General features: G+C 45.0%; 1 protein-coding gene across 3 annotated transcripts in view; it reads left to right on the top strand.

Moving 5' to 3' along the window:
* The first annotated feature begins 187 nt into the window (after positions 1-187).
* IL13RA2 (interleukin 13 receptor subunit alpha 2) overlaps positions 188-24,011 on the top strand; it is a 40,308-nt gene continuing 16,484 nt past the window's right edge. The window contains exons 1-5 of one of the 3 annotated variants that reach the window (XM_069065168.1): positions 188-598; positions 9,753-9,879; positions 13,432-13,583; positions 14,736-14,889; positions 17,629-17,749. In XM_069065168.1, coding sequence (XP_068921269.1) covers positions 9,786-9,879; positions 13,432-13,583; positions 14,736-14,889; positions 17,629-17,749 — 521 coding nt within the window. In that variant the 5' untranslated portion in view covers positions 188-598; positions 9,753-9,785. Of the gene's footprint in view, positions 599-8,701; positions 8,957-9,752; positions 9,880-13,431; positions 13,584-14,735; positions 14,890-17,628; positions 17,750-24,011 lie in introns of those variants that run through there. The other 2 variants (XM_069065167.1, XM_069065166.1) reach the window with 2 other exon arrangements.

Here is a 24,011-nt window from a genome sequence, read left to right as displayed (position 1 = left end):
CTTCTCCTCCTTTTTAAAGTATCACTGTTACTACTCTACCACTCAGGCCCAACTCTCCCTGCCCCCTAAAAGATACAAAGCCCTCCTTTGTCGTAAATAAGTGGAGGCAGCCCCACCGAATCCACACATCGGCTTCATCTGCACCACTGCAAGGTGGGATCACTTTGCAAAGAGTCGGGAAGGGCTGTCTCCCAGCAGTCCTTTGAACCCTGGCCAAGGTTCCAATGTGCATAGAGTGTGCTCAGGGAGAAGACTTGGGCAAAGGGAAACATTTGGAAAAGGAAAACAAAGGGAAACTCTGGCCAGACTCTCCCTCTCTGCTCAAAGAGCCAAGCCCTCTCTAAGTTAGCTGGGAACAGTGTGTCTGCTTCTTTTGGGTGATGCCTTGAGGGGCTGGGGGCAGGTCCCTTAGGAAGGTGTGGAGAAGGCCCTGCCCCAGCACACAGGTGGCCCCAGCAGCAGCTCACTGGCAGCAGGTGAGCACCTGGGAGTGGCTTGTGACCAAAGAAAACCTACCAAAAGCCGAACTGCATGGAAGGAGCTCATACCAGGGAGAGCTAACCTTGCACAGACAGGCAGGAGGGCCTGACCTGCAACTGTAAGTGCCTCTGGGGCCATGGAAAGGGGGACCTTCGATAGAATTGTCTTTTTGGTTTTGATATGGGTGTGGGCCTGTGTGGAGGGGGCAGCCAAGGGGAAGAAGAACCCTTTCCCATTCAGAGGGGTGTATCTTTCCCAGCGTTCTGAGTGGGGGCTAGAGCCAGGAGGATGCCACACATCCCAATAATTCACACCCTCTGCCCAAGAGGGCTGTGCATGAACTGGGAGGGCTGGGCTTTCAGGATCTTACATGACTGCTAAGATTCATTCTAGCTTGAAAGTCTTCATGGGGATATATCAATATAAGTGCAGAAATTAGAGGCCTAACCTGGGTGGCAAGCAGTAACAATAGAGCTTATATTTTGGTCCAAAGACTCTCCCTCTTCTGCCTCTCCCTCCCAAATAAAAAGGAGGACAGGTTCTTTTCCTGGAAGTTCTGGGCAGTGATGAAATTGCAGGATGAAAGAGAAGTGATTGGCTCAGGTGAAGGGAACTAGAGAAAGAACGTGATTAGCCAGTCCACACAGGAGCTTTACTTCACAGAAAGGAAGGCTAAGAAAAAGGCACCTGGATCAAGGCTAGTAAATTTCCTATCACCCACCAGCTTGGTGGCACAGCGAATAGAGCACTGATAGGCTTGGGGCAGGAAGATCTGGGTTCAAATTCTGTCTCACATGCTCGCTAGCTATGTAACTTTAATCACTATCTGCCTCAGTTTCCTCATCTAAAACTGGGGATAATAACAGCCCTTACCTCCCAGGCTTGTTGTGAGTCTCAAATGAGCTAAGTAAAGTGTTTTGTAGGTTTTATTTTATCCTTACCTTTGAGCTTACAATTTAAACCAACTAAGCCTTTTGGGGGTGGGGAAATGAAGCTGTTTTGATTCTGAAGTAAGTAAGCCACAACCAAAATGATAAAGTAACTGCAGAATCAGTGAGAAATTAATTAAGGGCAATGAGCATGTAGCCTTGTTTAATAAATAGAACAAATAACCTGATAACAAGCAGATTTTCCTAATCCATTGTGTGTCAAAGCCACAGGGGAAGCATGAGAGAGGCAGGTGGAGGGAGCTCCTGTCTCTAACCTGCCAAGGCTAGCTCCTTGCCACCGCCCCAAACCATAGCCAGGAATTTATCTCCAGCACCAGGCTTTGCCTTTGGGCAAGGCCAGCTCTGGGAGAAGCCTGCCTCCCTTTCTTCCTCCATAGGGCTCCTTCCCCAGAATGGTCCTTGAAAGGTACCTTTCAGAGGGGAGCCCAATTCTATTACCAAAAGCTGGGGTTGTGAGGGCTGCAAATGAATGGTCAGCAAGTCCTCAGGTATTTGAGCCTCACTGTCTTTATTGAACAGAGGAGGGGGGATCCTGAGGGGAGCTTCTGTGCCCCTCTCTTCTACCCCATCTCCAATGACTGTTCGTAAAACAGAGAGCAGCTTCTTTTTGCGTCTCTGTCTCTTTTTCAGAATCTGGGCCCATGCAAAGTGTTGAAATGGAGTTGAAACTAACTTCGAACCTAAGTGACACTATTTTCATTTTAGGCAATCACAAAGACTCTAGTTTTCTGGGAAACCAAAAAATAGAATAGTGTTCTGCTGTAAAAACCTTCCTCTACCCTGTATTCTATGTGAAGAGATTTTCTTCACTGTATTCATTTCCATCCTGCTTTAATTGCCTGTGCCATAAAGCACCGAGAGATAATTCATGATGAAAACAATAGCTAGCATTTCTAGAATCCTTTATGGTTTGCAAAATGTGTTCCCAATACCACGGTATTTAATCATCACGGCAGGTCTGGAAAGCAGGTCCTCTGGAGAGAGACACTGTCTGTCTCATTTTACTACTGAGGAGAGAAAGTGAGTATAGAAAGATTAAGTGTTAGGATCTGCATGTGGAAAAGGGGTTTACTTTTTTTTTTACCCTTTTACAGTGGGGAAAACTGAGGTAGACAGAGGTCACCTTTGAACCCCCACCTCCCTGAGGCCAGATCTAACACTGTATACACAACCTCGCTGCTTTCAATCTTTTTCCTCCAGATTACTTTGGATGGTTCTTAACTGTAACTTTGTTTCTCATGGCTTCCTGTATCTTGTTAGTATAGCCAGTAAGGTCATGCAGCAGCCTAAGCATTTCCTTTGCTTTTGCTGCTTTTTCTGTGTGAGAGAAGTCCTAGAGGAAAATCCTACTGCTTGTACTCAGAGATTTCTCTATGTATGCATCTCCCTTGTACTTCAAGTAAGAAAATCTGTTGTCTAGTGATCTCAGAGTTTTTCTTTCAGGTTTCTCAACCAACCTCACCAACTCCACTATTCAAATCAAGCAGAATCCAGTGATATAAGCTGGAAGATTTAGGAAAATGTCTAGGTTACATTCAAATCTGCTTCCACAAGAAAATTCTTTCTTCCTCATATGGCTAGAAGAAACACACTGCCTTAAATAAAATATTTGCTTAAAGCCGATGTTTGGTAAACACAGCGCTAAAGGGACAGAGCAGCTTTTGCAGGACGGTGTTTTCCTGCTGTGGGGTACAGGTAAATATGACTTTGGCCTGCTGGCAAATACTGCTTGACCTGTTTTCACCGTGGTGGCTTGGTGCTACTTGGGGCTTGGACATATCTTTTTGGAGAGATTTTTCTGGAGGACTGTCGTTGTTTGGCGTGGGAATGGGGACCCCAGGGGATATGATAAGAGCCATGAGTGGCCCCTAGGACCCGAGCTGAGTTGCCCCCACAGCCACTTGGTCTCTTTAGGGAGAAAAACAACTCTGTAGAAACGCTCAGGAAATGGGAGTTATAAGACCTGGGTATGAGATCCACTTTTGCCTCCTTCTAGCTGGGTGATGGGGGCCAAGATCCTTGACTTCTCCAGACCTCAGCTTCCTCCACTATAAAGTGAGGCTGCATGGGCAGTGGGTAGTAATCTGGACTGGAAAGTGAGAACACTTCAACTAGGGCAAATCCCTCCCTCTCTTCCTAGCCTCACTTTCTCCCCTCATCTCTCTATGGTGAGGATGCTACTTTATTATTATCAGTGTTAACACACTAAGGGCTTCTTTGGCTTCTACTCAAGTGCCCTCATGGCTTGGAGGTGACCCTGTCCCATGCTGGGGGAGCATAAGCTCTGACAGGTTATAGCAAGCCTGAAAGGCTCTGGGTATGGGCCCAGCACCAGTCTGATTCTGCTTTCTGAGGACCATGCCAGATAGGTCCAGAAAGGCTCATCACCAGTACATTGACTTCTTGTGGAAGAATTCTTTGGCCATGGAAACCCATGAAATAAAGATGAATCCAATCTAGCCTTCAGTCCTGTGCAGCCACCTTCCGTGGTGCTAGTGATGGAAAGGGGGAAGTGGGGCAGAGGGAACAAGGAAGTTTCAGGTGAAACTGGAACCCTGTCTTAGATGTAGGTACTGAGCCTGTGTGTGAGATTCCTGTTATCCAGGGTTTACTAAATGGACACATGCTACTGGAAGAACTCACCTGCATGTGTCTTGATGCTGTTGCATAGCAGAGAAGGATCTGGGCCATTATCCCAGTGTCTGAATGCTACATTGCCCTTTTAGGGTTCCAGGTCCCCCCCAGTCCCCTTCCCATTAACTGCCAGTGAATAAGCACATAGTCCCATGTAACCATTTAGCTTTTGTAAATGGATATTCAAAGATGTGGCAAAAATAGAAGTACAGAAATTTCTTTCCAAAACCTCAGGGCCACTCTCTCCCCAATACCACTTTGGGCTCTGGGGAGAGTGGGCTCAGACTTAGCACAGTCTCTAAGTAGCATTGGTCCCATCAAGTTCCTGTCTAAATGCAGCATCATTGCCACACTAGTCCTTGTCTCATTGGTTGAAGACAGTAAGAATGTTAGCACACTGGGTTGATGATTAGCTGGTTGCAAAATTTTGACTTGATTGACCTTTAAAAACTCATAAAGTTGTAGCCTTCACATCAATATCCTTTGCCTACAACAAAAGAATAAACATTGAGGTAAAGAACTAAGGCCATTTCCTCAGGGCCATGTATCTTGGATGGGAAGAGGCTCCCAGGCCTTTATCTCTCTCATTGGACAACCTCAGTGAAGGCATCAGACCAAGGGCAAGTTCCAAGTCATGCCTTTTGAAGGCCTCGTGCCCCCGTTTCTGATTCCACAGCTGTAGCCGACCAGAGAGGCTGCCTCTCATCATGTCCTTAAGAAACTGGAACCAGTTACAGAAAGTCTGCACACACTTCAAAGTCTCTTCAAGGTATTCCCCTGGCACATGTTAATGCCGTTCCTGGAATCAGCTTCCCCATTTTATTGTGGATGCAATGGTTAGAGTGTTAGAGAAGAGTCAGAAGAGCTGAGATATGGCCTGGGCCAGGGACTTCACTTCTTTCAGTCTCAGTTTCCTCATCTGTAAAATGAGAATAATAATAATACCATTTACCTGACAAAGGGTTTGTGGGATCAAACGTGAATACATAGAAAGTACTTGTAAACCTTAAAGGGCTGTGCAAATGCTACTTCTTCTTTTGGTATCTGAGAGCAAAAAGAAAGAACATTTCGTCAACTCGAATTTCCAGGCCTGGGAGGCAGCTCATGATCTCAAAATCTGTCGCAGAGGATGAAGGGGGAGAAAAACTTCATGAAGAATTTGACAAGGCTCATCAGATGAAATCCTCATATACTTTGAGACTTGGAGACACGAATGATTGCAAACTCCAGGAGAAAAGGGAGGGGCCATTTTTCATCTGTGTATGTCCCCCAGCACCTGGCAGCAGACATTGCACTGGGGAAGTGTGTGTTGGATTGAGCAGACACAGCTCGCAGATAGCTCAGTTGTAGAGGTTGGATGGTGTGGAAGCCAAATTAGCCAAAGACTAGGTAGTGTCCTCTGGAGTGACATCTGGAAGTAAGCTATGGAAGGATGTGAGAATGATCCCCTCCCCCAGAAAAGTGAAGAGAAACCAACCACAAGTGGCCTTGAAAAGTGTGTTCCCAAGAAGGTAATCAGGGCTAGTCTTTCACGTGATTGGAGTATGGTCTGCGGGGCGGGGGCACTTCGGAAAGCCAGCCTCTCTCTACCAAATTTCTCCCACTAGAATGCCCCGCTGTTGGAAATGCCAAATTAATAATAGTAGCTTATATTTACATGGAACTTTAAAATGTACAAAGCTTTATCTTGCACTTCTCTGGCTTGCTACCGACTGTCCAGGAGAAATATATGTGGAGGAACCCAGGGGTGCACTGCTTATGGTTTCCAAAATGGCATTCCTGTCTCCCTCAAAAAACTCACTAACAACACTAGTCTAGGGCTATGAGAGCTTCAGACAGTAGCTTTCCTGGCTTTTATTTCTCTGGTTTGTCATCTCGGGTTGGCTAAGAAAGTTGTCACAAGCAGAGTGACCCACTTTGCGAGTTCTGGGAAGTCTGCCCCTCTATTCCTCCTGCTGGGGAAAGAGGAGAACTAGATGCTTCCCTGATAGTATTCTAACTTGACCCTCTCTCCAACTACACTGGCTTGATTTCCTTTGTTAACTCCTTCTGCTCCCAGAAAACTCTGCACAGGTGGGTCAATTAACAGCTGCCTTTTCCCTGTCTCAAAGTCACCAGAGGAGGACTTTGTCTTTGAGGACAGCAGGTGTCATGGCATCCAGCCTGGTCTTCGAGGTTCAATGTTCTAGCCTTATTGCTGACCAGGATGACAGGCACAACAGCCTCTTCTTCCAAAATCTTACAAGGAGAGAGCAGAGGAAAAATCCAATACTAAAGCTCATCAAGATAGAAGTGACCACACCTTCCAGCCTCCTGGTCATGGCTTCCTCCTTCTATTCCAAATTCTTTTTTTTAATTTTTTTTTCTTTTTGGAGGGGGCAAGGCAGGGCAATTGGGGTTAAGTGACTTGTCCAAGGTCACACAGCTAGTTAAGTGTTAAGTGTCTGAGGCCAGATTTGAACTCAGGTACTCCTCACTCCAAGGCCGGTGCTCTATTCATTGCACCACCTAGCTGCCCTCTATTCCAAATTCTTAGTGAATAGTGAATAGTCTTTTGAATTCTTAGTTCATGATCTCAGTGGCCAAAGGGCTCCTGGGAATGCATCTCTATCTTTATGCTTAATTCTGACCCAGGATTATGTAACCATGATCTCATTTGACTGGAATATAGAGAATCCTCTTCCATGACCCCATTTTACATATAAGGAAACTGAGGCTTAGAGAGTTTAAGGGACTTGCTCCCAGTAACAGTGTATCAGACAGGATTTGAATCCAGATCTGCCTTGTGCCAGCACTCTTCTCACTCCTATGGCTTAAGGAACGGAGTCTCCACCTGGTCCTTGCGCTTTAGGACTTGAGCTGCCAATGATTTGCTGATCCCCATCAGTGCAGGGTGTTTCTGTGGGGGGACTTTCCTATGCCAAAGAAAACCCAGGTCCAGACCAGAAAAAACAAAGTCTTTGTTAATTCCAGTCCAAATTACTTGCAAACAGCCTTCAGAAGTTTTAGCAAATTTTATTCCAGAAATCAAAGCTCATATTGCTTTTTTAAATTTAAGTTTTGTTGGAACCTTTTGTTTTTCCATCATAATCATTTCCACATTCTAGTGTCCCCCTCCTCTCCCCTCTGCCAATTTGCGAGCTTTCCCTTGTAATAAAGAAAATGAAGTAACACTGGGCAGCAAGCACACCTGTCAGTCTGTACTCTGCTCCCCTAGATCCACAGTGCTCCAAGGAAAGGAGAGAGGTCGATTTCCAGGCTTCTTCTTCTGGGTCAGCTAAGATTGGCCATTACATTTGTACAGTGATTGCCTTCATTTAAACTTTATTTTGCAGTGGTACTGTAGGCCCTGGAATGTTAGAATTGGAAGGGCCTATCTTGTAGGGCCCTTCCTTTTGGGGTGGAGGCTTCTGACAAGTGATGTGATTTGCTGAAGGGAGCCAGGCCTAAGAGCCAGGCCTCCTTGACTACTACTCTTTACAATGAAACACCCAGTCCACCATGCCATTGACTGTAGGTTGCATCTGTGCCTTGAGGAATCAAACTCCGGTCTTTTTGATTCTCCCCTCCCAAGCCCCTTTTCCCTCTCATTGACAATTTGTTACACTCTGTCTGTCGGGTTTAGATGTCAGAAAGGACGGGAATGAAAAGTGACAAGTTTTACAGCAATGAAAATATTTTCATCCAAAGGCAACAACATCACTCTTGTGTGTGATTTTCAGAAGCTGCCTCAGTGATATTATGAAAAACCCATCCATCATGTTCTTGGAAGTAATCATTTGTCATGCAGATCTGTTTGCAGCCTCAAAAAAACCACCCATAATATCTGTGGGCACTTCAGACCCTGCCACCGTGGGCTGACTTTCTCCAGAGAGATTTTGGGTCCATGGCCTTTTCCTGGCATCCATCCATCCTTAAACTCTGGGTGACTGTCTCCTTTGCTCAGTCATAAAAACAAGCTTACACTTGTCTCAATGAATGAAGGAACAAATGAGCTATTGAATGAGTGATGGAATACATGAGGGAGATAGATCATTTCCTTTGGCCTAGAGATCTGGAGACTAAACAGAAAAATTTGAAAGCAGCAGGAAGGAGTTAAGAAGAATCCAATCTGGGGGGGAAAGGCCTAGTGACTATACTGTGCCCTAAAATCTGAAGTGAGTCTAGGGCAAAAGTCACATGTATTTGATCAAACTGGTCAGGGGAAGGAGGAAGGAGAACAAACGTTTATTAAGCACCTACTATTTGCTAGGCTCTGTGCTAAGCACTTTACAAATAAACAGAATCTCATTTGATCAGGTCAAAGTTCCCAAATTGGCACGTTTCATTTTGTTACTTATTGTCATGAATATGCTGTTTGGCAGGCCCTTTCCCCCCCCCCCCCCCCCGCCTCTCCAGCAAGAATTCAGTTAAGGTCCTGGTGAAATGGAACAGATCAGATCTTGCAGTCTGCTACTTCACTTCTCTCGAATGAATGGACCTGGCCCCAGACTCAGGAAGGGCTACATAGACAGGCAGAGGGAGGAGACAAGAGAAGGAAGAGGACAAGTTCTTCTGAAAACACATCATAAATCCAAGTCAGATGTTGTTTATGTGCACGTGTGTATTAGGGTTAGGGTGTGAGGGGGGGTCAAGGGAGGGCCCAGATCTGCTGCAGAATAATCCTCATGGTATCTTTTCTTAGATGACAAATAATAGACCCCATTCAGTGAATCATAGGTGGTTTCCCCCAGTACCAGTCTTGCTGTGACTCATATTGCAACATAATAAAAAGGAGCAGGAAAGAGGTTATTAATAATAACCAGGAAGAATCCATGGCCCCACAAAGCTAGCCGACCCAGGCAGCCGAGCAGTTGGAAATGGCCCTAAGCCGGAGCAGGAGGAGTGGGGAGGTAAGAAGACTCTTGTACCTGGAAGGGAGAGTGTTCCCTGGGTGACTTTGGAGGGGAGGCCATCTTGGGGGCTTGGGGGAGCCAAACTGGCATCTTCCGAGGTCCAGTGGGGCTAGGACTCTCAAGCTACACTTTATCTTTTCAAGTCTGTGAGTTTTAAAGTCTCTTGACTACCTCTGGTCACCTGTTCTAAAGAGCTGCCCCCTGCTGGGAGTGTTCAGGGAGGGCTTCCTGTTTTGGGATATGCAATGACAGTTAGCACTTTAGTTTGTCAATTAATTGAACATTAAAGTCAAGGTGATTTATCATAGCTAGGGTTAAAAGGCTTTTTGATCCTGTCGCTTCCCAATTAAGATTTCAGTCTATAAAATGGGAGTGATAAAACCTGTAACCTGCCCCCAAAGGACTGCTGGAAGTCTCAAAGGAGATCCAAGGTTTCAAGAAGTTGAAGGTACAGATAAGTGACTTGACCTACATCCCTTAGGAGGCAAGGTGGGTGGCCCAGGATAGCTTTGGAGCTCTAGGACAGGGAAGTGGGCAGTCTACATCAGTGGGGGGAGTTTGCATGTCAAGGAGAACTCATAGGTCTGGCTTCCCTCCGCCATTGTTTTCATTATTATTGTTGGATTTTTTCTTGTTCTTCTCTTTATATTCAGGCTCCCTCTTATAATTGTTGGTGATCAGCAAAACATCACGTTGTAAAGTACTGACTACTTTTAGCCAAACAGGTTATGTTCAATGAGATCATATCAAATGTGTGTCTTCCGTCGTCTAAAAAGGTGTTTTCCTCCCCCAGACAGCCAATTGCCTGCTATTAAACCCTAGAGAAATGCATCAGAAGCCGAGCTATCCTCAATGGGTCTATTCTGTTTTCCTCTTCGCTACACTGGGACACAGCTATTCCTCCTCCAGCCAGATAACAGGTAAGCCAGCCTATGCCAGGCTCACCTTGTAGTCTCGGTTTCATTTGGAAGGGAGTGATTGCATGTTTCTAGTCTGCTACACTTTCCTAGCTGCAGTTCCCAAGGCACTTCTTTCAGATGGGCCTGGATCCCCTTGGTCCAAAGGCATGTTCTTACTAAAAGTCACGCTCTTGACCTTTTGTTCTCCATTTCAGATTAAGCAATTCCTCCCCCCCAAACAAAGTCCAATGGCCTTCTAGGTTCTGTTGGGCAGTGACTGGCACAGGCAGGTCCTCTGCCTTTCCCAGCTACACCTCTGTGAGTTGGGGTGGCATTTGGTAGTTCCAGTGATGGTTCGTGGGCATCCACAACTAGGTAAGACAGATAAAGTGAAGTATAATGTGCTGAACTCAAAAAGGAAGGCAGGGCAGGGCAGGGAAGGGCAGGAGAGCAAGGTTTGCTGTTGGCTTTTAAAATGGAATCCTCAGTAGGGCTCATCTTATTGGGGGGGGTGGTGAGGGAAGGTTAGGCCACCTCTACAGCAAATGTTTATTGAGCTCCTATTGTGTCCACAGAAGACAAGGATACTGCCCACCTCCATCTCTCCAAATGCTAGTGCCTTTCCCTCTCATAATAGTTTCCAGTTACTCTGTCTTGTATAAAGCAAGCAGGTGGCATGGTGGAGAAAGCCCTGGCCCTGGAGTCAGGAAGACCTGAGTTCAAATCTGGCATCACATACTTGCTAGCTGTGTGACGCTGGGAAAGTCATCTCACTGATGTTTGCCTCAGTTTACTTATGTGTAAAATGAGGGTAATAACAGCACCTACCTCTTGGGGTTGAGGTCAAATGAGACAGTTTTTGGAAAGTGCTTAGCACAGTGCTTGGCACATAGTAGGCATTCTATAAATGTCAACTGTGATTAGTGCTGTGCGTCTACAGTTATTTGTATGTTGTCCCCCCCATCAGAATGTGCACCAAGGGCAGGGATTGTCCCTTGCCTCTCTTTGCATCTGCAGTACTTACCACAGTGCCTGGTGCTTATCCAATATCTATGCATTACACACTACCCGTGCCAAGCACCTGGAAGAAGCCTTTCTGCAAGTAGCCTTAATAAATGCCCATTAAGTGATTGAGTAACTGAGTGATCGAAGGACATTCCATTCTATCATAGTGACTGGTTTGTCCTGGTTTGTATAGGGGAAACTCAGTCTGTTTTTATTTTCAAAGTTGATTTAATTTAATTGTTTCGATTAACAGGCCTTTATTTTCTCTCCCTCCTCTGGGGATAAAAACCCTTGTAACAAATAGCATAATCAGTCCAGATAAATGAGGGGAACTCAGTTTTCCGGAATGTTCAGTGAATGCAGAGGCTAGCTTGCCAAGGGGACGCCTCCCAAATGAAACATAGGAGAGTGGCAGGACACTGCCCTCTTTGTCTTGTGATGGTGGATGCCCACTTGTTCTTGGCATTGTAGAGGGGATTCTGAGGATCAGAGCCTGAGAACTCTCATTTTACATATGAGGAAATGGGGTCAAAGGGTGAAGTGGCAAATGGCCATGCTGAGCTCTGAGCATGACGCAGTGCAGAGAGTCAGGGGATCTTTGTTCATATCTGGCCTCTGCCATTGCCAATGTGACCATGCACATTTAGCCCCTTGGATCTCGATTTCCTCAAATGCAAAGTGAGGGAATTGATGAGATGGTGTCCGAGTTCCCTTCCACCTCCCAAGCTTATAATCCTTGAAGGCTGCTCTCCACCACACTCTGCACAACAGCACACTGCCTCCCTTTTCAGGTACGGGTTGAACTGGTACCTTCCTTTCTGGGAGATTCTGGGATTCTTTGTTAGGGCCACTGCATTCTCCTTGACTTATGGGAGCTAGGCTTCCTCTAGTTCCTCAATACTGGCAGCTATATTTAGGCTTTGTTTGGAGCCTCATGTAATCAGCAACACAAATTAACCATAATGCCTCCTTTTCTCAGAATTCTGGTTAGTGGAGGTGGGCTATATTGGGCGAATGTGCCCAAGTGCCATCTGCTGGCTCGTGGGAAGAGGAGGGTCAGGACAGCGCGACATCTGCTCTCTCTTGGCTTTGAAGGTTTCAGATTGTGCCAGGCAGGGAGCTACAGCTCAGCCCTCTCAGTGCAAACAAACGAGTGAATCCGAACGACCCCAACCAGGATGGCCAGGAAGAGGCTTCTGAAGGAGACTAAGGGGTTTCAGTGAAAACCCCATGCCCAAACAAAGTATGGTGAGAAGAACTTTAAAGAAGCCTCTGGGAATGAAGAAGATTAGTTTCATGAGGCTATTTTGAAAGAAAGTGACTCTGTGACTTTTGCTGGAAGAAGACCAGGTCGTTTGCATTTATTTGTGAAGGGGAAAACTCGATTTCCTAACTCAAAATTCCCCTCTTCTGTTGCACCTTCAAAGAATGATAAGAGGCTTGAATACAGCCCTGACATTCTGCAGTAGTAATGTGCTCCTGCTGGAGTTCAGTTCTCAGGCTGGAAAGAACCTCAGAGATCCTCCCGTTCAATTTCCTCATTTGACTCATCAGGAAACTGATACCCAAAGAGAAGAAATGACTTGCCCGAGGTCACATAGCTAAAACGGGGCAGAGCCGAGACAAAAACATAGGTTACCTGACTTCCCTTCTACTATACTACGCTCAATATTCATAAATTAAACAGAGGGAGAGAGATACTGAGACTGGAAGCAGCTCAGAGCTGTTATACCCTAAGCACCCCCAAAACTATTTGTCTCTGTATCCCCAGTGCCCAGCACTCGGAAGATGCTGACTGATGAATATGCTTTCTAGAATTTGCTGCTGTTCTGGACTGTATCTCAGACTGATCGTTTCCTGTATTTTAGTAATGCTTTTCCACCTGGATGGCATTTGCCAACACTGTGGAGGAAGGGACCAGGGTTTCTACTTTGATGTCCCTATTCCCTCCAACACAGCCACCCCCTGGCCACAGTAGACTCCCATAGCCAATGCAGGCGAGCTTCTTGGTCGACTGACTGGCTGCTGCCAGAGACATGCTCCTGGTTTTGGAAGGCTTATGTGCCTAGCGTTTAGTGTGGCAGCACTTATATTTTCATGTGCTTTTCTTCCTTGTGCAATGTTGATACCTTTCTAGGCAGTCGTGTCCTGCAGCATTCCAGAAGAGGGTTCCAATGGCATTCATGCCTAGGAGCAGCTGAAGGTGCATGTGCTGATGCATTGAATGATGGGCACTTGCCAGGGCCAAAGTGTCACTGGGAGATGATGTGTGGGAGGAAAGCTTTCTCAGGGCAATAGTTATCCTCCTGCAAATCAGGCCTGGAGGATAATTTGAACCCTTATGGAAAGTTTCCCTGGTACTCTTCTCAATTTAAGAGTCCTGTCGTCAGCAAATTATTCCTTTTGTAGTGGGAAAACCTAGCCCTTTGTGTTGGTTGTCTGAAAGTAAGGGACACGTCCCCATTCACACCTAGCAGCAACCCGAGTTTCAGAGGCATGTTCTTACTAAAAGTCACGCTCTTGACCTTTTGGCACTGTCCCCACTGATCCCATTTGTTTGTTTTTCAGTGGATCCTCCTCATAATCTGAAGATTGTGGATCCTGGCTTTTTAGGTCATCTAAATTTGCAATGGCAGCCCCCTCTAACATTGGGTGTGTTCCAGCACTGTACCGTACAATATGAATTAAGATTCCGGAACATTGACAGTGAAGACTGGGAGGTAAGAAAACTGGGTGTCTGCTTGGTGGTTCTGGTTGTTTACATGATGGGAAATGGAGTCCTGCTGTCCACTTCTCGGTGGTGTTAGGACTATTCATTATATAAATAACTCCCCCAGGGTCATAGCTTTAGGAAGAGGCAGAGATGGCCTTTGTATTGAGGCTAAGTCAGGCCACTCCCCCATTATTCCCTCTTAAATACTGAGTGGAGTGACAAACCCCAACCCCAGACTGTGATCTATCAGTATCTATCAGCAGGTAGTCTTCCCCAGGCTGTAGCAGCTCCCTTAGGTTCAGGATCTCTCCAGATGCAAGACAAGCAACGTCAGGCCCAGTTTGTGAACCTTGTGTTGGCTTACAGGGACTTAGACCACTGACATTGCTTAGGGAGTCATGGATGAGAAAGCTTTCTTTGAGTTTGGTTAGAACTTCAGAGTAAGAAAACAGGACCTAAAACCTACCCGAGAAATTCGAATGTGCTTTGAAGCGAGTGGGGGAGGAAGAGAGTGGCTTCTTGTACTTTACCCTCATGGTCGTTCAGTCATTCAAGGCCTAGGTTTGCCGATCTCCACTTATCCACTCACTGCCTGGCTTCACTTTATGTGACAGCTGAAGTTTTCATTGTGCATGCGTATACGTAGGCACACCTTTTATCTGTCTATATCTGTATCTGTCTACATCACAGATATATGTATTCTATTATCCTTTATATATTTATATCCATATATATGTCCAAATAGCTGTATCTCTATAACTATATCTATGTATGCCTTTTACCGTCTATATATCTGCTTCTCTTTGAAGTGGATATAATTGAGTGATATTGAGGAGATAATTGAGTGGATATTGACCAGAGAGAATGCACATTATTAAGAGCTGAGACTCTCTGTAGGATTAGGGTTATAAAATCTGGAGTTCCATAAGGCTTATTTTTCACCCTGATAAAATAAAGGCTTATAACCTTTCGAATGCTCTCAGTGAGTGGCATGATATATGGAGGATAGGCTGTGCCAGAAATGCATCTGGGACATTTTCTCCTGATGGTTATCAAGGGTGTCTAGGATATTATTGATTTCTGGGGACTTATTAATGTGCTTTATTCCAAGGCTGCTTCAAAGCTTGACTGTGTCATTTTTTAAAAAAAATCAAATTAGACCATCATTACTAAGAAGTTAAATTATGAAGATGGCTTTGACCTCAACCAGGGAGTTGAAGCAAAGATCCAAACACTCCTGACGGGCCACTGTACAAATGGATCAGACGTTCACAGCAAATGGACACAGACTTCGTTCTGGATTCCCTTGCAAGGTTAGGAGAAGACTTTCCTTCAGATTGAATCTTGCTAGATCAAAGTGGATAGGAAAGGACTTACCTTGGATTTATGAAATTGCCCTGCAGGTCTGTATCCTCTATTACCCCATCTTTTGCAAGAATGATCCACCTGGATCCCTGAAGTCACCTTTATTAGAGGAGCGATATTCTTGACTTTTCTGAATAAGCTTTCACAACCTTTTGCTGTTATCTTGTGGTACAGTGGGATCAAATCTACCTAGAGACAGGGGCTGTAGAACCATAAAGAAAGATGCTGGTGGGCCTCAGAGTGACTTGGAAAACCACATATTAACATTAAACATGTTTTATTTATCTTGTTACATATTTCCCAATTAGATTTTAATCTAGTTTGGGCTATGCTCAGAAGTACTGCCTGGGTCACAGCTTTGATCATGGACAGGAGGACTCTTTGGCAGTTTAGAGGCCAATCTGGTCCAACTGCCTCTTTTTATAGAGAAGGCAATCGGCTCGTCCATAGTCACATTGAAAAGCAACGGCATAATTTAGACTAGGACACAGGTCTCCTAACCCCGAGGTCAATGTTCTTTCCATATCATACTGCTCTCATCTTTCTAGATTATGTTTTTTTTTGCTTTTTGGAGTGGGGAAGGTAGGGCAATTGGGGTTAAGTGACTTGCCCAAGGTCACACGGCTAGGAAGTGTTAAGTGTCTGAGGCCGGATTTGAACTCAGGTCCTCCTGACTCCAGGGCCAGTACTCTATTCACTGCACCACCTAGCCACCCCTAGATTTTATCATAAATATTTTTTTTAAAATTAGGTTTAATATAGAGTAAAACCTCAATTAAATAAAATTTAACTGATCAGAACCTTTTACTAGCTGGAGTTTATTCTAGTGTTTGACTTTTAGGGGAAAGAGGCAAATGACAACAAAGCAAGTTTAGAGAGTTCCCCGGAGTTCATGCACACTGAACCCTGTCTCCTATGGATTTTCCATTTCCATATCTTTACCCAGACTGTAGTCAGGGACATGAACAGGTATCTTGTACTCATTGGGCCACCCAAAGGATTGAAATGGGATCCACAAAGATATAAGGTAGACAGACTTCCAACTTGTCCCATCACTTCCAAAGGGGGCAGACCCTCATATTCCCCAGCGCAGTCATCACCCTATTTGACTATGAGGACTCTCAGGCTTTGCCACATCTTTGCTCTACAAAGAATAATGAAGTTGAAGGTCCTTGCCTGGAGATGCAAAGGCAAGAAAACATCGAAAGGAAACAAAATCATCTGCTCCTTCCTTAGTTATCCAGAACTCTGAATCAACCAGAATATACCCCAGCAGCCAGTTGAGATGGTCATCATAATGAGGGTCAGATTTAGCTGTTCACCTCCATCACATTATTCAGTTACTATAATAGGAATTAGCACCTGCCTATTTCAGAAGGGAACGTGGACATGTTCCCAAACACTCATTCCTGGCATGCTCTTTTTGCCCTAGACTTCCAGTGATTTGCATTTGCCCCTGTAAAGAAGGACTAGAGGTTAGCCTCTAAAAAGATGAGAGATCCACGGGCCTGGTCAGCATTTCTAGCTTAGCCAATTTATCCTGAAACAACTTGGGCCCAAAGGTCTCGTCAGGGGGATCAGTGGCAGGACATTATTCCAACACTGGTGGTTTTTGGGAAGCACAATAAATGATGACAATGCAACACATTGACATAGCCCTTCAGATACCTTTATATTTCAGCCTCACAGCAATGTTCTGTATTTCTTATGATACTCAAGAGTGAGGTCAGTTTTTTAGGGGGTGGGAAGGCAATCGGGGGACTTCATGGGCAAGGGGAACTCCTGGTGTGGTAAATCCATCCACTAATACAGATAGGCACTTCTGAAAATGTCTAATCCTAGAAAGTTGCCTGGGGCACTGAGAGGAGAATTTCATTCACTTGTCCAGGGTCACACAGCCAGTATATGTCAGAAGCAGAACTTGAACCCAGGTCTTCCTGCCTCTACTCTTACTACCTCTTGAGGTGGACATTTTACAGGGGAGGAAACTGAGGCTAAGAGAAAGGTAAGTGACTTGCCTGGAGTCACAGAGCTGGTCACTGTTGGAGGCAGAATTCATGCTTGAGTCTCCCTGCCTCCAGGTTATTCTCCATCATACTGCCTCTCTAACTAGAGTAAGGTGACTCCTGTGATAACATAGCACTCATGGTTCACAACTTGTATTATTGGTGAGTATTGGTTAATTGAGATTTCTTTAAGAGGAAAAAAAATGACCAAAAAATAGTTTCCACACTGTGAATAGTCATTGAGGGACATTCATTTGAGGTAAAGGTTCGCTGAAGGGCACTGAAGTTTACTGGAGTGAAAATCAGTGCTCAGTTCTTCTGGAAATCTAGACCTACCAATCATATTCCCCTGGAGCTCATACTTTTGTGAAATTAAGCTGGTTCATATTTTAAACTCTAATAATCTAGCTATCCTATACTCGCCTCTCTAGCTTAGTAACCTTTGTGTGGACAGAGATTAGAGCTAATGAGTCCTTCCCCAGAGATTTTGTATATATTGGGTCCGAATTTTGTGTGACATGGGTCAAGGAAAAATTTGGAAAATTGCCCGATGATGTTGATTGTTATGGGAGATGGAAGGATGACCAAACAAAGTTCCTGAAGTTGCAGAGTAATGTCTCAGAGTATTCGTCAATATAGCTTTCCAACATTCTAAGGGCTCATCATTTTTCCATTTCACAGGAGAGCCAGAGACTAAAATCCAGGAAATGCAGTGTATCTATTATAATTGGAAATCTCTACACTGCACTTGGAAACCAGGAGAAAAAATTCCCGAAGGGGCAAATTACAACTTGTATTATTGGTGAGTATTGGTTAATTGAGATTTCTTTAAGAGGAAAAAAAAATGACCAAAAAATAGTTTCCACACTGTGAATAGTCATTGAGGGACATTCATTTGAGGTAATCTTCTGTTATTTGTTGAGCCATTGGTTAACAGTAGCCTGGAATTATTTATAGGCCATAAGACTTTAGATCTCCAGTTGGAAGGGACCTCAGGAACTATCTGGTCCAACCCCCTCATTTTACAGCTGAGGTATTTGAGGCCTAGAGCAGAGAAGTGACTGGCCCAAGGTCTCCCAGGTAGGAAGTGATGGAGATGGCATTTAAGCCCAGGTCCCTTCACCCCAAAGCCAGTGCTTTGTTGTGTTTAGAATGATCATTGGAAATGGGTGCATCTGAAGGAGCAGGAGCCAAATCTTGATCCCTAACTCTGGTCACTGGAAAGAACTTCATTACATTACGTTAGAATGTAATCATTCTTATTATGGAGGAGTCGCTTCTTATATATCTTCTAGATATATGGATTTATAATTGGAAAGGTTTTTGCATTGTGGGGATCCTGGCTTTAAATCCATCCATCCATCCATCCATCCATCCATCCATCCATCCATCCATCCATCCATCCATCCATCCATCCAATGAGCATTCAATAAATACCTAATGTGTGCCAGGGATTTGCTGTCCCTGCCTCCATTCTACTAGAGGGAAGGAGTGTGTAGGAGGAAGAGAGGAACCATACAGACACACGTAAGTACACAGAAACTATATGCAAAAGCCCAGGGAGAATCATGGCCGATGCAGCAAGTGGCACTTGATCTGAGCCTTGCAGGTATTTAGAGATTCTGAGAGGCAGAGGGGACAAGGGAGAGCCTTCTAGGGAGGAAGCACAGTATGTACAAAGACAGGGAGATAGCAGATGGGAACAGGGAGAAGACCAGCCTGGCTAGACTTCAGTATGTGCAAAGGGGAGTAATGTGCAATGAGTCTGAAAAAGCAGGAGTGAGGAAGATTGAAAAGCCCACACACAGTTTATAGTCTATTCTAGAGGCAAGAGGGAGTAGCTTCTGAACCTTCTATACCCACCCTCTCAGCAGAGGATCCAACCTCATACTTGGCTAAGAAAATAGAGGCCATCTGCTCGGAAGTCCCTCTTTGGCCTTCTGCCTGCCTCTCAAAGTCCCCTTGACATCATCCCTCTTTCTACCCCTTACTCCAGCCTTTGTTGAAGAGGTGGCTCTTCTCCTCACCAAGGCCATGGCCTGCACTAATCCCACTGATCCTATCCCCTCTTGGCTCCTTTCACAGATCTACCCCGTAATAATCCCCCCCCCCTCTTCAATTACTCCTATTTATTAGCTCGTTCCTTGTTGCCTACAAACAAACTCAGGCTTTTACCCTTCTAAAACAATTTAAGCTCTTCCTTCACCTTATTATTTGCTCTGACCATGGTACAATCTTTCCTTCCTTCCACAACCAAACACTTTTTAGAAAACACTTTTTAGACTCTTGCTTCCATTTCCTCCTCTCTCACTCAGTTTAATCCCTTGAAATCTGGCTTCTAAAGTCACCACTTAATTGAGACTGCTCTCTCCAAGGTTACCAGTGATCTTTTTTTTGCCAAGTCTTGACTTCTCTGTAGTGTTTGACACTGCTCTCACCAAGCCATTGCTCTCTCCTGGTTTTCCTCCTACTTCTCTGACCACTCCTTTGTGTCCTTCACTGAATCATCATCCATTCCAGGTCAAGTAACTGTGAGTGTTATCCAAGACTCTGTCCTGGGCTGTCTTCTCTCCTCTCTTGCACACTCTCACTTGGTGATTTCATCAGCTCCCATGGGTTCAGTTACATGTTACTTCCTCTCTCCTGCCTTTGAATCCTGACTCAGACAACTACTAGCTGTGTGACCTTGAACAAGTCACTTAATGTCTCTCTGAGCATCAGTTTCCTCATCTGTAAAATGAATATTGTGATAATACCACCTGCTACACAGGATTGCTGTGAGTATGAAATAAGAGAATATTTGGAAAGAGCTGCTAAAATGCTATTATTGTTTTATTTGCTTTTTATCATTACCTTGATAGTCACGTCCCCTATCTCAGCTTTGCTTCCTTATCTGTGAATGGTGAAGCTGGATTACATCCCTTTCTAGCCCTAACATCCTTTGATTTTATTCATGTCCCAGTGGGATAGGGAGGGCCAGATGTTCATTTCAATGAAACACATACTTGCTATGCACCTTTGTTGGTCAGGTACTGTGTTGGCTTAGAGCTAGACACAGGGTTTAGCTGAGATGCAATTCCTGCTCTCTGGCATTGCCAGACAGGGAGGGAGACACTCTATGTGAGTGACTTCCCGTCCTCTGGGATTATTAGAGTAGGGCCCCCTCCCCAGATTCCTTCCATTGACCCCATTTCCTCTTACCTTAGTCAATAGTTTCCTGAGTCACTGTGGCCAAAGGCATTCATCCCCAAAGGGCCTGTCCCCACAACGAGGAGGCTCATTCCAATTAGTCCTTGTACAATGGGCACATAACCCTAGAACTTTAGACTTTCTGACCTGGATGAAGCCTTAGAGGTCGAGTGCAGCCTCCTCATTTTTGAAATGAGAAAACAGGTCTGGGCAGGTAAAATTATTTGGTTCAGGCCATACATAGCAAGTGATGGGCAGGATTTGAACACAGGGTCTCTAACTCCAAATCCATTGTACCATGTCATCACCAAGTCAGTGCTCTAGCTTGACAGGCCTTACCAGAGCTTCTGTTTTACTTCATTTGTGACACTTTACAGGAGGTGAGACATTAGAGGGGGTGAAACTTTAGAGGGGGGGAGACATTAGAGGGGGTGAGGCCTTAGAGGAGGTGAGACATTACAGGAAGTGAGACATTAGAGGGGATCAGACTTTAGAGGAGGTGAGGCCTTAGAGGGGTGAGACATTAGAGGGGGTGAGACTTTAGAGGGGGGGAGACATTACAGGAGGTGAGGCCTTAGAGGATGACTTTAGTAGGGTACACAGATGACCCCAGGACAAAATCATATGTGATAAAAGTATCAGAGGGGCACAATGGTCCGAGGAAAGACAAGTTAAGGGGAAAGGGAACAAGTGCCTATTATGTGTCCGGCCCTGTGCTAAGCCCTTAACAGATATCATCTCATTTGGTCCTGGACAGTGCAGACATCGCTTCATGGGCAGTATTTGAATTGGGTTTCATAGGAAGGGTCGGATGCCAATAGGCACCATTATCCCCCATCATTCAAATGAGAAACTGGGGCACGGGGAGGCTGCCCAAGGTCACTCAGTGGGTCTCAAAAAAAACTCAGCCCCAAACTATGCCTGTTTGGCCACCATTTTGATAAGGATACAGTAAAGGCATGTAAGTCCAAACAACTGCTTCATTCTGCTTGTTGTCAGCTGGGGACTTGGCTCAGCTTCAAAGGGGTTTTTCACTGTTTTTCACATTGTGAGCTGTCCCATGAGGGGGACTGGGGTGTGCTTGGACAGGGGACAACTCTTCAAGATTCAGGTTTTTGTTTTCTAGAAGCTTGAGTGCTGGAAGCCCCCTCTTTCCCCCTTCTTTTTTTATCAGAAAGGAGCTGATTTTTCCCAGGGATCTGGGGCAATTTCTTTTCCAGGGTCATGAGTAGCTAGACGATGGGATGTGAGTCCCTCACACTGACTCAGTGGATCTTCCTTTACCCTTGGCCTCCTTTAACAGCTTCCTCCAGACTGGCCTATTCATAGATGTTCAGCCTCTCATGTTCTGTTCAGCAAAGCCTCTTTCCAAAGCAGTCTTTTTTTTAACGTGGTTTCTTACTTTAGGAAAGAGTTTCCCTGTGGCCATGGGGAAAGATCTGATTAGCCAGAGGGTTTGGTCATAGAAACCCCACTACTTCAGTCATAGTGACTGGAAATTTGAACCTCTGGATCTAGGCTGCCTATGGGGAGTCACATCATTCATTCTTGAGGCTGATGGTGGGAGGCCTAAAGCCCCAATGAGAACCTGCACATAAAGCATTAGACATGTGTGACCTTCTAGGAGGTCACAGAATCACAGAGCTAGGTGGCAGCCCAGAGCCCTCAGCTCCAACCCATACCTGAACAAAATTACCTCCTATGGCATCCTTGGAATCTGTAAATAGGTGGGGATTAGACTAAATCAGGGGTGAGGAACTGCAGCCTCAAGGCCCTCTAGGTCTTCAAGTGCAGCCCTTTGACTGAATCTAAACTTCACAGAACAAATCCCCTTAATAAAAGGATTTGTTCTGTAAAATGTGCACTCGATTAAAGAGTTACACTTGAGGACCTAGAGAGCCACATGTGGCCTCGAAGCCACAGGTTCCCTACCCCTGAACTAGTTAATTTAAAGGCAGATCTTAATGCCAGACTACATAGGTGTATATGGGGTAGTTCATTTGCCAATTACCTATTGAGTGCCCTCTAAAGCCTCTCTGACTTCTAGGTTGGTGGAGCAGAGGAGAGGAAAGGAATCAGGGATATTTTAGGGGAGGAGGAAGCCTTTTAAGTGGGCTGTAAAAGCTCTATAGATTCAAAATGGCGGTGAGAGCTAGGAGGGCATGGGAAAGGAAGAAGAGTAGATTTAGGGGAGACCTGGCTAGAAGGGGAGCCTGGAGTCATGTTGAAAGAAGTTGGTACTTTAACTAGACTGCACTTAATCACTGAATGTGGACACTAGGTATGGTACTCAGCAGCATTTATTCAGGTTTTCTCTCTATGTTGGAAATCATCTATGGGTATTATTGTTGGAAATTCTGTCAACCTTCAAAGACCCAGGTGGAATCCATTATGTAATCATGGATTATAATTTATATATTATGTATATAACAGATTAATAATGCATATAAATGTGCATAACATTTTCACAATGTCACTTGACTCACTACATTTCTGGCTGAAAAAAATGCCAAATGTCATGGTGCCCTGTGATGGATTGGTTGTATGTTAAAAGCATTTGGGAACACCTTCTGACATGCCATGTCATTGGCATGAGTCAATCATAGAATCAGGAAGCTTTCACCCAGTGGACCATTGTCCTTTCTTTCAATGACACTTAGTCTGGCTACTGTTGGTTAAGGAAGTCTGGATAATGTGACTTTGGAAAGAGAAGGCTGAGGGGCAGCTTGGCAGTTTCAGAGTATATCCTGGGCTGGTAGGAAAAAGACAATGACTGAAGCAGTGGGAAGAATACTGGATTTGTAACCAGGAAGTCTGGGTTCACCTTTGCAGGCCATCATTTACCAGCTGTGTAAGGTTCTTTGACCTCTCTGATCCTTCAGGATGGGCAGGATGCCTGAGGGACCAGGGTTGGTCTGAGGAAAATGCCTTTATAAACAGGATGGGCCTGTGTCAATGTGAACTGTTCTTAGTCTTTGTTGGTAGGGTCCGGGAACAGAATAAAGAGAGGCCAGAAGGGTCCCTGGATAGACTTGGGATCGAGATAAGGAAGAGCTGGGAAAATCTTCTTCCAGGCTGGGGTAGACACCCATGGAGGGAAGGTGGTTTCACTTTACTTTGCACTGGGAGACAAAGAGAATGAGGTAAATAACCCACAATCCCTTCCAGTCCCCAAACTTAGGGGGTCCCAGATGAACTCTGAAGTGTCTGGAGTAAAGCCGATTTTGTGGGGCTGCCTGTCACTCGGAGAATGGCTAAACAAGTTGTGGGACATGGTCCTGCTCTAAGAAATGATGAGCTTGAGGATTTAAGAAAAACCATGGGGAGACTTGCATGAACTAATGAGAAGAAGCAAGGGAATGTTGTGTGCAGTGACAGCAGTATTGTTTTAAGAACAGCTTTGAGGCACCAAGTTATTCTCACTATTAGAAATACCCAAATTAACTACAAAGGTCCTAAGAAGGAAGATCTGCCTGCATCTGTCTGTGTGTGCGTGTGCGCATGTGTGCGTGTGCGCGTGCATGCACGTGTGCGTGTGTGAGCATGTGTGCTGCACGCGCATGTGTGCGTGTGCGTGCGTGTGTGCGCGCACATGTGTGTGTGTACATTAGACATTTGTGTCTGATGCTAACCATCCCCAGGGTGGGAGGGGGAGGGAGGGGAAAACAAGGAAGTTATCTGAGAATTTTGTTGTATATTTAAAAGGAGTAGCAAGCTACACATAATAGAGCTGCAGCATCAGGGGCCATCTGTTTTTTTTTTTTATTCTACTTTGTTATGGAAATACTTGTTTCCTTTTTTAAGTTAAGAAGAAAAAAAATAAAGAGGAGATCCAATCCTTATGTCCCTCTAAAATGATGGAAAAGATTTATTCT

The sequence above is a fragment of the Petaurus breviceps genome, unplaced genomic scaffold (assembly GCF_028583685.1).
Source record: "Petaurus breviceps papuanus isolate PSGF00001 unplaced genomic scaffold, PetGlider_PUasm1.0 90681, whole genome shotgun sequence".
NCBI classification, from domain to species: Eukaryota; Metazoa; Chordata; class Mammalia; order Diprotodontia; family Petauridae; genus Petaurus; species Petaurus breviceps.
Note: the sequence above shows the minus strand (reverse complement) of the source record. Positions and strands in the feature narration are given on the sequence as shown.